This window comes from Hypanus sabinus, chromosome 8 (assembly GCF_030144855.1).
Source record: "Hypanus sabinus isolate sHypSab1 chromosome 8, sHypSab1.hap1, whole genome shotgun sequence".
Lineage (NCBI taxonomy): Eukaryota > Metazoa > Chordata > Chondrichthyes > Myliobatiformes > Dasyatidae > Hypanus > Hypanus sabinus.
Genome location: NC_082713.1, coordinates 58,318,352 through 58,332,542, shown reverse-complemented (window position 1 = coordinate 58,332,542; position 14,191 = coordinate 58,318,352). Strand labels below are relative to the sequence as shown.

The following is a 14,191-nucleotide window of genomic DNA, read 5'->3' as shown; positions in this document are numbered from 1 at the left end:
AATTTTTTTAGATATTTACAAATCAGAAATTTTTTTATATATTCTACCATCCTTTCCCAATTCAACTTTGATAGATTTTTCAGATATGATTTTTACCTTGAATCCTTGTCAGAAGGGATTAGTGGCTCTTATTTATAATATGATTATGAAGATACAACCAGAAATATCAGGTAGAATTAAACAAGAATGGGAAAAAGAACTTCAATATATCAACAGAAAAATGGGAAAAATTTTTACAAATGGTTAATTCTTCTTCTATATGTGCTAAACATGCTTTAATACAATTTAAGGTTGTACATAGAGCTCATATGTCTAAAGATAAGCTTGCTCGATTCTATTCTCATATTAACCGTCAATGTGACAGATGTCATTCAGATGTGGCCTCATTGACCCACATGTTTTGGTCATGTCCCACCTTACATAACTATTGGAAGGACATATTTGCTACCATTTCCTCAATTTGGAATATTGATTTACAACCTCATTTTATTACTGCAATTTTTGGTATACCAAATGAGGATGGTAATCGACTTTCCCCTTCAATTAGACGAATGATCGCCTTTGCAACATTAATGGCCAGAAGGTCTATATTACAAAATTGGAAAGAAGTAAATCCTCCTGCCATGTTTCAGTGGTTTTCTCAAACTATTTCTTATCTGAGCTTAGAAAAAATTAGAAGTACTATTTTTGACTCATCAATTAAATTTGAAGAAACTTGGGGACCATTCATTCGACACTTTCATATGAATTAATTTGGCCTCTTCCAGACCTTTTCTCTTTTTATTCTTGTTCTGGTATGGAGTTCCGGAGTTTTTGACACTATCATATGCATATAAACGGTTATTATTGCCCATATTAGTTTAGTTTAGGTTTATTTTTTTTTCTATATTTTTTTTCTTGTATTTTTAATTTTTTTTCTTTTGATGATTATTCTTACTCTTTTTCATGTATAATTAATATAGGTTTGATTGATTAATGTACTATTTTTTTGCTGATATTTTAATAAGATTGTTATCTTATTACTAATTCAACTTCAAGTCTAGTGCACTTATAACCTATTTAATATTATGTTATGTTTTTTTATATATGAAATTTAATAATAAGATTAAAAAAGAAAGAAAAGAAGAAGGGTAACTGTAACCTGCAAACAAACTCTGCAAATGCAGATATAGATAAATCACAAAATGCAACGAGCATGCAATAACAATGTAAGTGCTTAAATGAGAGTAGTTATCCCCTTTTCTTCAAGAGTTGAATTGAATTGACTTTATTTCTTACATCCTTCTCAAACATGAGGAGTAAAAATCTTAACGTTACGTCTCCGTCTAAATTTACTATGTGCAATCATGGTAATTTATAATAAATAGAACAGTCAATGTAACATAGAAATATACTCAAATTAGCATGAGTTAATCAGTCTGATGGTCTGGTGGAAGAAGCTGTCCTGAAGCCTGTTGGTCCTGGCTTTTATGCTTCGGACCATTTCCCGAATGGTAACAGCTGGAATAGATTGTGGTTGGGGTGGCTCGGGTCCCCAATGATCCTATGGGTCATTGTTACACACCTGTCTTTGTAAATGCCCTGAATCATGAGAATCTCACAACTACAGATGCACTGTGCTGTCCACACCACTCTCTGCAGAATCCTGCGATTAAGGGAAGTACAGTTCCCATACCAGGCAGTGATGCAGCCAGTCAGGATGAAAGAGGTGCTGTTGTGTCTCTTTTACCACACAGCTGGTGTGTACAGACCAAGTGAGGTCCATGGTGATGTGGATGCCGGGGATCTTAAAGCTGTTTATACATTCAACCCCTGATCCATCGATGTCAATAGGGGTTAGCCCATTTCCATTCCTCCTGTAATCCACAACCAGCTCCTTTGTTTTTGCGACATTGAGGGAGAGGTTACTTTCTTGACACCACTGCGTCAGAGAGACAACTTCTTCCCTGTAGGCCACCTCGTTACTGTTTGAGATGAGGCCAATCAATGTAGTGTCGTTGGCCTGATGATTGAGCGGTAGTAACTGTTCTTGAACCTGGTGACGCGAGTCCTGAGGCTCTTGTACCTTCTACTTGATGACATCAGAGAGAAAAGAGCATGGACTAGGTGGTGAGGATCTTTGATAGTTGCTGCTTTTCTACAGCAACGTTTCACGTACATGTGCTCAATGGTTCGGAGGGTTTACATGGGCTGAATGCACCACCTTTTGTAGAATTTTCCACTCAAAGGCATTGGTGTTCCCATACCAGACCATAATGCAGCCAGTCAGTACACTTTCCACCACACAGCTATAGTAGTTTGCCCAGGTTTTCAGTGACATGCCTTCACAGACTCCTGAGGAAGAAGAGGTGCTGTTGTGCATTCTTCACAATAATATTTATATGATGGGTCCAAGACAGGTCATCTGAGATGGTGACATCCAGGAATTTACAGTTACTGACTCTCTCCGCCTCTGATCCTCCATCTACTGGCTCTTGGACCTCTGGTTTCCCTCATTTGCAGTCCAGTTAGTTCCTTGGTCTTATTGACATCGAGAGGTTGTTTTCAAATCTCTTAGACTAGTTTTCAATCTCCCACCTGTATGCTGATACAGCCCACAACAGTGGTGTTTATAGCAAACTTGACTATGGTGTTGGAGCTGTACTTAGTCGCACAGTTGTAGGTGGAAAGCGAGTGGAGCAGGGGACTATGTATACATCCCCTGTGGTGCTCCATTGTTGATGGAGATTGTGGAGGAGATGTTTATGCCACTCAGAACTGATTGAGGTCCACAAGTGAGGAAATCCAGGATCCAATAGCACATGAAGGTATTAAGTCCCTGGTGGTTTTGAGGGGACAATTGTGTTAAATGCTGACTTGATAAAGAGCATCCTGATGCATGCAACTTTGCTGTCCAGATGTTCCAGAGTTGTGTGATGAGCCAACAAGATAGCATCTCCTGTAGGCCTGTTGCATTATTTGGCGAATTGAGGCAGATCCAAGTAACCCTTCAGGCAGGAGCTGATATTTTTCACCACCAGCCTCTCAAAGCACTTCACTGTGGATGTAAGTGCCACTGGGCGATAGTCATATAGACAGTTTACCATGTTCTTGGGCACTGGCACAATTAAGGCCTAAATAGGATCAATGTCTACATGTTTGTTTACAGAATTGTTAGCGAAAGCCACGCTTCTAGGAATTCTCTAGCATGCCATGTGTTAGCTTGCGCCATGACTTTCACTGATGCCCAGTCGAACACCTACCCATCTTAATCTTTATGGGTAGAGACTAGGGAGAGTTAGTCATACCACTTTATAGCCATTTGTTGTTCATGGATCCTTGTGGATAGTTATTTTGATTTAATTAAATTTCAGTCCAGTAGCGGATATCCAAGCACAGAATTAAATTTTGCTCCTTTGCTAAATAACAATATTGACCCTTACCAACAGATTTGCTATTGAATTTTGCATCCAATTCATTGGATAATATGGTATCTGGGTGACAGTTTCATTAAAAAAAATGGTTCTGCTCCTTGTGGGGTAAGCTGCTTATGTGCTTGTATGCATTGCAGTGGTGCTAGAAAGTTTGTGAACCCTTTAGAATTTTCTCTATTTCTGCATAAATATGACCTAATATGTGATTGGACTTTCACCCATCCTGAAATTAGATAAAGAGAACCCAATTAAACAAAAACACAAAAAAAATTATACAACTAGAAAAGCAACCTGCTAACTTCTGCATTTAATTGTACAAACAATTGCTAGAAGTTGTAAGGTTGCAGTCTAATAAATGTTGTTCTTACAACAAACCTCAAACTCTTATGAAATTCTATAAGCAATAATTTACTAAGTTTAAGCTTGAAAACATTTTGCCTTGATATTGTAGCAAATTTCATCTGTCACATTGTAATTGGTAAATGTGGAATAAATATTTTTAGTTGATGTACTGCTCCAAGGTAACATTGGGATATTGTGCAAATAATTTCATAAAATGCTCTTGCAGTTCATATGTTTGAATTGTTTATTACTCTGTTTCTGAGGAAAGATTTGTCATATTTGAAATATCTCAAAAGCTGGAAGATATTTTGCCATTGAGGTTTGTTCTACAAGAAGGTGATATTGACATTTATGAAACAAGTATCTAAGGAATTTTTTTTTCATAAAACTGGTATAAGCAACAGTATAATTTAATGCCTAATTGTACTTTTAAAATGGGTCTTAACCCAGTCATTTGAATCATTCTTATTTAAAAGGAGGGTGGGTAACGGGATGTTACCTCAAAGAGGTTACCACACATAAGACTGTGAAAGTATTGAGAGCCTAGAGTAAAGAATACTTCAAAATAGACAGAATTGCATAGACCTTTAAATACTCCAGGCCTTGTGTGTTTGTGTATAAATGTACAGAGCCGGATCTGTTTGCAAACTTCCACGTGGGGCATAGTGCTTTTGTGACTATAGCAGAGGTCTGGTTTACGAGTTTTGTGTATTTTAAGGAATTTTGAGGAAGAAAGTAATCGAGGAAAGAGTGTTGCATTATTGACCAAATATTTTGCTGTAGCCTTGGAGAGATTGATTGGCAAATCCAGCACCCTGATTACCTGGATTAGAATTAAAGAATGAAGGATCCATTCTGCTCTTCAATGGTTCTGTTTAAATAGGAAGGAATTAAATATAGTTTGCAAAAAATGCAAGAATTAGTGATATTGTGATAGTTGCAATTTTCTTGATATAGACTGGGATAATGGGCAAATAGGAATAAATTATGGTTTAGGCTGGAGAGGTTCCTTATCTGATTTGTTTCCACCACAATGACTTAAGCGTATTCAGTCTAGTTTTGGCAAAAGGAGAAAAACATGTTACACCAGAAAAACTTCTGGACAGTGAAAACAATGTAAATATTTTAAGGAAAAACATAGCTCAATATTACACAAGGGAATGCAATGGGGAAGAAGTCATGAATCTTTTAATTTCATTCACTAACTTGCTTTTTAATAATCATGATTGCAGGAAAAGAACACTTTGCTCATCTCAAAATGAAGCAGGTTACATGGTTAATCCTGACGGTCTATGGGGGTGGATGGGGGAAGTGGGGAAATGCAGGAACTGCAACCTTTTCTTTTATGACCATCAGTAACATAAAGCTTACTTGCCTGACTGTACTGGAGCAAAGACATTTTATTTTCCATTTAAGTTTAATTTCAGCTGTTCAATGGTGATTTGTAAAGTTTAAGTGGAATTTAGCATTTTCAATGCTGTTGTTTGCAACGATAAACAAACATAAAATTGAGCAACATTTGTGCTCATTTTTTATTTCTTGTGTGTCAGATACTGTCACTGCTTAAATTTGGGTTTAAGCCAGTGACTCTTACCGCTTCTGTTAGAAACAAGCAAGACCTGTCCATTTTGAGGAATATACTGATAACTATTATAGTTATATAACGCAATAGAAAGGAAGGACATTAGCCTGGAGGATATGGAATCGATATGGGTAGAGCTGCATAACACTAAGGGGCAGAAAACACTGGTGGGAGTTGTGTACAGGCCACCTAACAGTAGTAGTGAGGTTGAGGATGATATTAAACAGGAAGTTAGAAATGCGTGCAATAAAAAAACAGTAGTTATAATGGGTAACTTCAATCTACATATAGATTGGGTGAACCAAATTGGTAAGGATGCTGAGGAAGAGGATTTCTTGGAATGTCTGCGGGATAGTTTTCTGAGCCAACATGTCGAGGAACCAGCTAGAGAGCAGGCCATTCTAGATTGGGTATTGAGCAATGAGGAAGGGTTAGTTAACAATCTTCTTGTGCGAGGCCCCTTGGGTAAGAGTGACCATAATATGGTGAAATTCTTCATTAAGATGGAGAGTGACATAGTTAATTCAGAAACAAAGGTTCTGAACTTAAAGAAGGGTAACCTTGAAGGTATGAAACGTGAATTAGCTAAGGTAGACTGGCAAATGATACTTCAAGGGTTGATGGTGGATATGCAATGGCAAACATTTAAAGATCGCATGGATGAACTACAACAAGTGTTCATCCCAGTTTGGCAAAAGAATAAACCAGGGAAGGTAGTGCACCCGTGGCTCACAAGGGAAATTAGGAATAGTATCAATTCCAAAGAAGAAACATACAAATTAGCCAGAAAAAGTGGCCCACCTGAGGACTGGGAGAAATTCAGAGTCCAGCAAAAGAGGACAAAGGGCTTAATTAGGAAAGGGAAGAAAGATTATGAGAGAAAGCTGGCAGGGAACATAAAAACTGACTGTAAAAGCTTTTATAGATATGTGAAAAGAAAAGGATTGGTTAGGACAAATGTAGGTCCCTTACAGTCAGAAACAGGTGAATTGATCATGGGGAACAAGGACATGGCAGAAGAATTGAATAACTACTTTGGTTCTGTCTTCACTAAGGAGGATATAAATAATCTTCCAGAAATAGTAGGGGACCGAGGGTCTAGTGAGATGGAGGAACTGAGGGAAATGTATGTTAGTAGGGAAGTGGTGTTAGGTAAACTGAAGGGATTAAAGGCAGATAAATCCCCAGGGCCAGATGGTCTACATCCCAGAGTGCTTAAGGAAGTAGCCAAAGAAATAGTGGATGCATTAGTGATAATTTTTCAAAACTCCTTAGATTCTGGATTAGTTCCTGAGGATTGGAGGGTGGCTGATGTAACCCTACTTTTTAAAAAAGGAGGGAGAGAGAAACCGGGGAATTATAGACCGGTTAGCCTGACATTGGTGGTGGGGAAAATGCTGGAGTCAGATGTAATAACAGCACATTTGGAAAGAGATGAAATCATCAAAGTCAGCATGGATTTGTGAAAGAAAAGTCATGTCTGACGAATCTTATAGAATTTTTTGAAGATGTAACTAGTAGAGTGGATAGGGGAGAACCAGTGGATTTGGTGTATTTGGATTTTCAAAAGGCTTTTGACAAAGTCCCACACAGGAGATTAGTGTGCAAACTTAAAACACATAGTATTGTGAGTATGGTATTGATGTGGATAGAGAAATGGTTGGCAAACAGGAAGCAAAGAGTGGGAATAAACGGGACCTTTTCAGAATGGCAGGCAGTGACTAGTGTGGTACTGCAAGGCTCACTGCTGGGACTCCAGTTGTTTACAATATATATTAATGATTTAGACGAGGGAATTAAATACAGCATCTCCAAGTTTGTGGATGACATGAAGCTGGGCGGCTCTGTTAGCTGTGAGGAGGATGCAGGGTGACTTGGATAGGTTAGGTGAGTGGGCAAATTCATGGCAGATGCAATTTGATGTGGATAAATGTGAGGTTCTCCACTTTGGTGGCAAGAACAGGAAAACAGATTATTATCTGAATGGTGGCCAATTAGGAAAAGGGGAGATGCAACGAGACCTGGGTGTCATTGTAAACCAGTCATTGAAAGTGGGCATGCAGGTACAGCAGGCGGTGAAAAAGGTGAATGGTCTGTTGGCATTCATAGCAAGAGGATTCGAGTACAGGAGCAAGGAGGTTCTACTGAAGTTGAACAAGGCCTTGGTGAGTCCTCACCTGGAGTATTGTGTGCAGTTTTGGCCCGCTAATCTGAGAAAAGACATTCTTGCCATTGAGGGAGTACAAAGAAGGTTCACCAGATTGATTCCTGGGATGGCAGGACTTCCATATGAAGAAAGATTGGATCGACTAGGCTTATACTCGCTGGAATTTAGAAGATTGAGGGGGGATCTTATTGAAACGTATAAAATTCTAAAGGGATTGGACAGGCTAGATGCAGGGAGATTGCTCCCTATGTTGGGGAAGTCCAGAATGAGGGGTCACAGCTTAAGGATAAAGGGGAAGCCTTTTAGGACCGAGATGAGGAAAAACTTCACACAGAGAGTGGTGAATCTGTGGAATTCTCTGCCACAGGGAACAGTTGAGGCCAGTTCATTGGCTATATTTAAGAGGGAGTTAGATATGGCCCTTTTGGCTAAAGGGATCAGGGTTATGGAGAGAAAGCAGGTACAGGGTTCTGAGTTGGATAATCAGCCATGATCATACTGAATGATGGGGCAGGCTCGAAGGGCCAAATGGCCTGCTTCTGTACCTATTTTCTATGTTTCTGTAGTTCAGTCTTCATGATAATTGTGTTACTAGACTAATCTTCAGAGGGCTAAAGCATTGATGTGTCCATGTATAGCAGGAAGGGAATTTAAATTCTAAGTATTCTAAGCTGGAATTGAGTATCTCAAATCAGCAGTGATCATGAAATTTGCCGTTGTAAAATCTTATCTGCTTCTTTAACATAATTTGGAGAGAAAATTTGTGTCCCTTCCATGGTTTCCTGCTTGTTATTTCAGTGTATTTGACTTGTAGCCAGTGAAATGGTCTTTTGAGCAATTAATATTGGCAATAAAGGCTAGCTTTGTCAGCAGTGTCCAAAGCACGTGACAGGTTTCTCCTGCTATCCAAAGGTAGAGTGTTCCTATGAAATAGTTCGTAAGCCGGAATGTCATAAAGTGAATAAGCAATTACCATTTATTAATATGGGAAAAATTTGAGAGCGTTCCCAGACCCAAAAAATAACCTACAAAATCATGCCAAATAACACACAAAACCTAAAATAACAGTAACATATAGTAACAGCAGGAATGATATGATAAATACACAGCCTATATAAAGTAGAAATACTTTTCTGCAATCATTGCAGCACTGTCTAGCATAGCGAAAATCTCACTACGTCATGCTACTGGCGTAGCAGAAGCACTCTCTCCAGCAACTTTTAAGCTATGAAGCTGCCAAATCAACCAAATAATACATAAAAATACACAGCCTATATAAAGTAGAAATAATGTATGTACAGCGTAGTTTCACTTACTGGAATCGGGAAGACTGCGAGCACACTGATGATGCGTTAGACTGAGTTGTCAGAGGTTGGGGTGCTCGGCAATTTTTTCTAATAAATTACAGTTTCGTCACAGTTAAACACTTATTTATACGAATAACCACCTTCTGTAATTATTTTCTTCAGTTCTTCTGGGAACTTTTTGGCATCTTCGCTATGAGTTGAAGTGCACTCTTCAGTAAACATTAAACTATGAAGCTGCTGAAAAGTTTCCAGCAGACTAAAAGAGACCACTTTGCTATGAGCAGAACCAATAGTAAGATCGGCAGCTTTCAAGATTCTTTCTCTCTGTGCGTAAATAGTGCGAATGGTGGATGCAGGTAAGTTCAATGCGCAGACAAGGTCCTTTGTTGACCATGATCAAAACGCTTAATTAATCCGGTTTTATGCTAAGCATAACACTCTTACGAGCTCTCTTAGGCTTTTCCGATACCTTAGGGTACATCTTGCTAACGGATGCACAAAATAAATTGAGATAAAGCACAGATGCTCACAGACACGTGTTTAAGCTATGGCGGCTTGATGCTGAGTGCAGTTTCGGGGGAGAAGCTTGGCTGCTCAGCTCACGCGCTGCCTTTTTTCGTAAAAGCAAAAACTCTTTGGTTAGTGAAAACCGGTAACTAATGTAGGTCTTTCGTAAAAGCAAGGTGTTGTAAAGTGAACGTTCGGAAAATGGGGGCCACTTGTACTAGCAAAAAATTGGTGTTCAAGGTATATAACAGTTCTCAAAGAATAAGCTCTTCAAACCTCATGATTTATTACCTTTTTTTAAACGTCTCTTGCAGAAACAACTACTATGGAGGAAACTGGGCCAGTTTTAGCTTTTCTGGATTACTGTCGTGGATTGAAGAATACAGGGTGAGTTGTTTTGACAGTTTACATAAATGTTTTTAGTATGCTGAACCTGCAGTACTGGAATTGCCACAAGCTTGCAAGTCTTCCCCTGGCTTAAAGTAAATGGCCTATCCCTCTGTCAAACCTGGAGTTGAATGGCAAGATCTGGGCAGCAGTTGGGCTTTGGATAGCCAGTTGTGGAGGGCTGGCTTCATAGTCCTGAGAACTACCAAAGCCAAAAGCAGAACAATATCTGATGTAAAAATTGAAGTTATTTTACCAACTAAATTTCTGGTTCCATGTTAATTATAAGGTGTTAATTTTGAAATATGTAAAATATTAATCTTAAAAATAATTAAAACATTATTTTAACATCTCTCATAATTTAAGTGTAATTTTCTATAGCTCTAAAAACCCAATAGACTAAAAAGTTAGACTGGCAGAAGACACAATCAAAATTCTCCAGTATAATTTGGAAATCTAGAGCTCACAAATGCCGAGTTCAGAATGTCAGGGGCACACATGTTGTCTAGAACATGCTGTTTAAATGTTTAATCACCTGTAAGTCCAATAAGAATAACGGCAAAACTGACCACACTGCAGTTCAATATGTCTGTTTATTTAAACTAGAATATTAGAGATTTTTGTATCAAAATATCTTGTCAATGCACTTAAAAGGAACTATTAAATCTTTAAGTGAGTCAAATCTTTTCATTGTTACAGAATATTTGGGTATCCATTATTTTATGTTCCTGTGCATGGAGGCTATTGTATGCACATCTTTGCATTTTTACATAAATTATGTACAGCGTTTTGAAATTGGCTGAAATCTTATGAAGCAGAAATCAACAAACAGAAGCAGTTACTTCAGTCAAATGTAATCTGTTCATGAGAAAAGTATTCCTAATGTTTCTGAGTTTTTCTTTGATTAATGGCGGATTTCTTCATTATACAGTACTATTGGTTCCTTTACATTGCAGTTGATAAATGGTTAATTTTAGCAAATAGTACAGACATTATGCATCTCTGCAAGAATAATGACAATATGCCCAAACCAAAAATTTGGTGGCATTCTTAGGAGTATTGCTTCCTGGTGTTCAGGACTGTGTGTATGTATGTACATACAAATATATCCTCTGACCTTTTTGTGATTCACTTTAAGGTGGAAGTTTCCTTGTAAATAAGAAGATGACTATTCACTATGCCCTAAATATTTTTCAAGATTTAACTAAGTACTGTAATCAGCAGCTACAAAACTGCCAACAAAGGCATCTTCAATCTCACTTCTGAATTCAGAGGTTCCCAGCTGCCTCAATAATAATTGCCCAGTGACACTCACACCAACTCTGAAGTGTTTTGAGAGGTTGGTCATGGTTAGAATCAAGGACCTGGGCTCACTGCAATTTGCCTACTCCCACAATAGGTCATCTCACTGGCTCTCCACTAAGCCTTGGATCACCTAGGCAATACTAATATCTATGTCAGGCTGCTGTTTATTGACTACAGCTCAACATTCAACACAATCATAGCCTCAGTTCTAATCAACAAGCTCCAAAATGTGAGTTGCTCTACCACCCTATGCAACTGGATCCTTGACTTCCTCATTGGAAGACCACAGTCTCTGTGGATTGAAAATAACATCTCCTTTTCACTAGAAATCTACACTCACAATTGTGTGGCTAGGCACAGCTCAAATGCCACTTATAAATTTGCCAATGACACGACTATAGTTGACAGAATTTCAGATGGTAACAAGGAGGTATATAGGAGCCAGATAGATCAGCCAGTTGAGTGGTGTCACAACAACCACCTTGCATTCAATACCATTAAGTCCAAAGAATTGATTGTGGACTTCAGAAAAGGGAAGTCGCAAGAATACACACCAGTCTTCATTGAGGGGTCAGAGGAAAGAGTGAGCAGTTTTAGGTTCCTGGCCATCAACCTATGAGGATCTATCCTGAGCCTGATATATTGATGCAACAACAAGGAAGGTATGACAACGGCTATTTTTCATTAAGGTTTTTGGAAGAATTGGTTTGTCACAAAAGAGTCGCAAATTTCTACAAATGTATCACAGAGAATATTCAAACTTGTATCACTGCCTGGTGTGGAGGTGCTGCTGCACAGCATCAGAAAAAGCTGCAGACAATTTTAAACTCAGCCAGGTCTATTATGGCAGTAGATTCCCCAGCATCCACAATACCTTCTGAAGACAACGCCTCAAAAAGGCGGCATCCATCTTTAAGGACCCCCATCACTTAAGATGTGTCCTCTTCTCATTGCTGCCCTCAAGGTGGTACAGCAGCCTGAAAACACACACTCAACGTTTCAGTAACAGCTTCTTCCTCTTCTGACCATCATATTTCTGAATAGGCAATGAACCCATGAGCATTACCTTAGTATTTCCCCTCCTTTTTGCACTGCATATTTAATTTTCATTTTTAGATATACTTAGTGTAATTTATAGCATTTATTATACATTGCAATGTAATGCTGCTAGAAAACAACAAACTTCACAACATATGCCAGTGATATTAAACCTGATTCTGAGTAAAAGAAGAAAGTTGATTTTGTCATTTCTATCTTAAAATTGCATTTCAATATGATAAACAACTCAATATTAGGAAGTTCATAAAACGGTTCTACACATTTTTTGAAAAAGGTATTTAAATTTATTGATAGTAAAATGAGTACCGTAGATTCCGGACTACAGAGCGCACCTGATTAAAAGCCGCACGCTCTAATTTTAGAAAGAAAATCAATTTTGTACTTGTACAGGCCGCACCGGATTTTAAGCCGCAGTTGTCCCACGTTGTAATATGAGATATTTACACAGAAAGATATTATATGTGAGGATTTTTTAACTTTTAATTAAATCTGTATGGTAACATAAACAAATACATATTGCAAATGCTTTTTTTCGAACCGTGCCTGTAACACAGCTACTTTTAAATATACATACGTATCGGTAACACACAAATTACGTTGCGTATACTTTTTTACTGAACAGTGCACGAACAACATTCCAATATCTCCTAACGACTGGTAAAAAGAAATATATATACTGCAGCCTACCAGGAAAAGTTATTGATCGCCTTCTTCATCTTCCTCCTGCGCACTAAAACCATCAAAGTCCTTCAGTGTCCGAATTGAACAACCTCAGGATCTCGTCACTCACTTCCGTCTCTTCGTTGTCGCTCTCACTTGAGCGCACGCGGTCCTCTTCATCACGCAGCAGTCCAGCCTTTCGAAACCCGTTGGTGATGGTGGATGTTGTGACACGGCTCCACGCATTTAGGATCCACTGGCAGACTTGAGTTAAAGATGCTCTTTGCATGCGTCCTGTTTTGGTAAAGGATTTCTCGCCGCTCGTCATCCAAGCCTCCCACTCAACGCACAGCGCCACTTTAAATGCCCGGTTCACGCTGATGCCCAGTGGCTGCAAATACTTCGTGGTGCCCCCAGGAATCACAGCTGGAATTGAATTTGTACTCTTGATGGCAGCTTTCACTGAACTTACATTGTCAGCCACTTAAAAATCACCATCGGTGGAAGCTTTAGTCTGGATGCTGTGCAGCTCAGAACACAAGTAAAATGCGTTCTGTCATGGCCACTTGTTTTCAGTGTGATGGACGAGTCACCTTTTTTATTAACAGTCCGAGTGAGAGGCAGGTCAAACGTCAAAGGTACTTCATCCATATTTATGATATCATCTGGCCCGATGGAATTCTCCGCTATCTTTGTTTGAGTGAATGTGCGGAAGTTAGCAAGTTTTTCCTCGTGGGTGGTCGGGAGGGAGCTGCTGACACAGAGTCATGCGTACCCTGACGGACAGGCCTTTTCGTCTCATAAATCTAAAACACCACGATGACCCACCTCTAAAATCTTCGATTTTCATTTTGGTGGCGATTGCTTTAGCCTTCAGTCTGATCTGCACGGTGGAAACACCGCGGCCGCCTGCTCTGTGTGTTAACCCAGTCTTCAAGAAAGTTTTCAAGTTCGGGCCATCTGCTATGATTACCTCTGAAAGCTTTTGTCGTCTTTTTGCATCGACTCAGTTCTTCACGCTGGCATCTCCACCGTCTCACCATCGATTCACTTATGCCAAGATTATGTGCAGCAGCTCGATTTCCTTCTTCATCCGCCAGATTGATCGCCTTTAACTTAAAAGCTGCATCATATGCTTTTCTTCGAGTGTTTTCCATGTTGATGAGGGTGAGTACAAATGACTGATTTACAATAATTTAATTGTGGAAGTGCGCTTGATTTATCGTACAATTTCATTGGACCTCTGTGAACTACTCATCAATTTTATTGGTCTACTGTTACAAGGCAAAATGTTTTTGGCAGCATGAAAAAAAACATGCATTAGCTGCACCGTAGTATAGGCCGCAGTGTTGCCGCACTGTTCAAAGCGTGGGAAAAAAGTAGCGGCTTATAGTCCGGAATTTACGGTATTCATTTTAATTGTTTTCTAAAGTGGAGAGAAACTTGTGTTTGGTAGCTTCAA

The 14,191-nt window shown here is 39.0% G+C and overlaps 1 protein-coding gene across 2 annotated transcripts in view; it reads left to right on the top strand.

Annotated features, from left to right (window-relative positions):
- Positions 1–14,191, top strand: part of chm (CHM Rab escort protein) — a 130,933-nt gene that overhangs the window by 41,353 nt on the left and 75,389 nt on the right. For both annotated transcript variants that reach the window (XM_059977287.1, XM_059977286.1), the window contains exon 3: positions 9,633–9,705. In XM_059977287.1, coding sequence (XP_059833270.1) covers positions 9,633–9,705 — 73 coding nt within the window. The remainder of the gene's footprint in view (positions 1–9,632; positions 9,706–14,191) is intronic.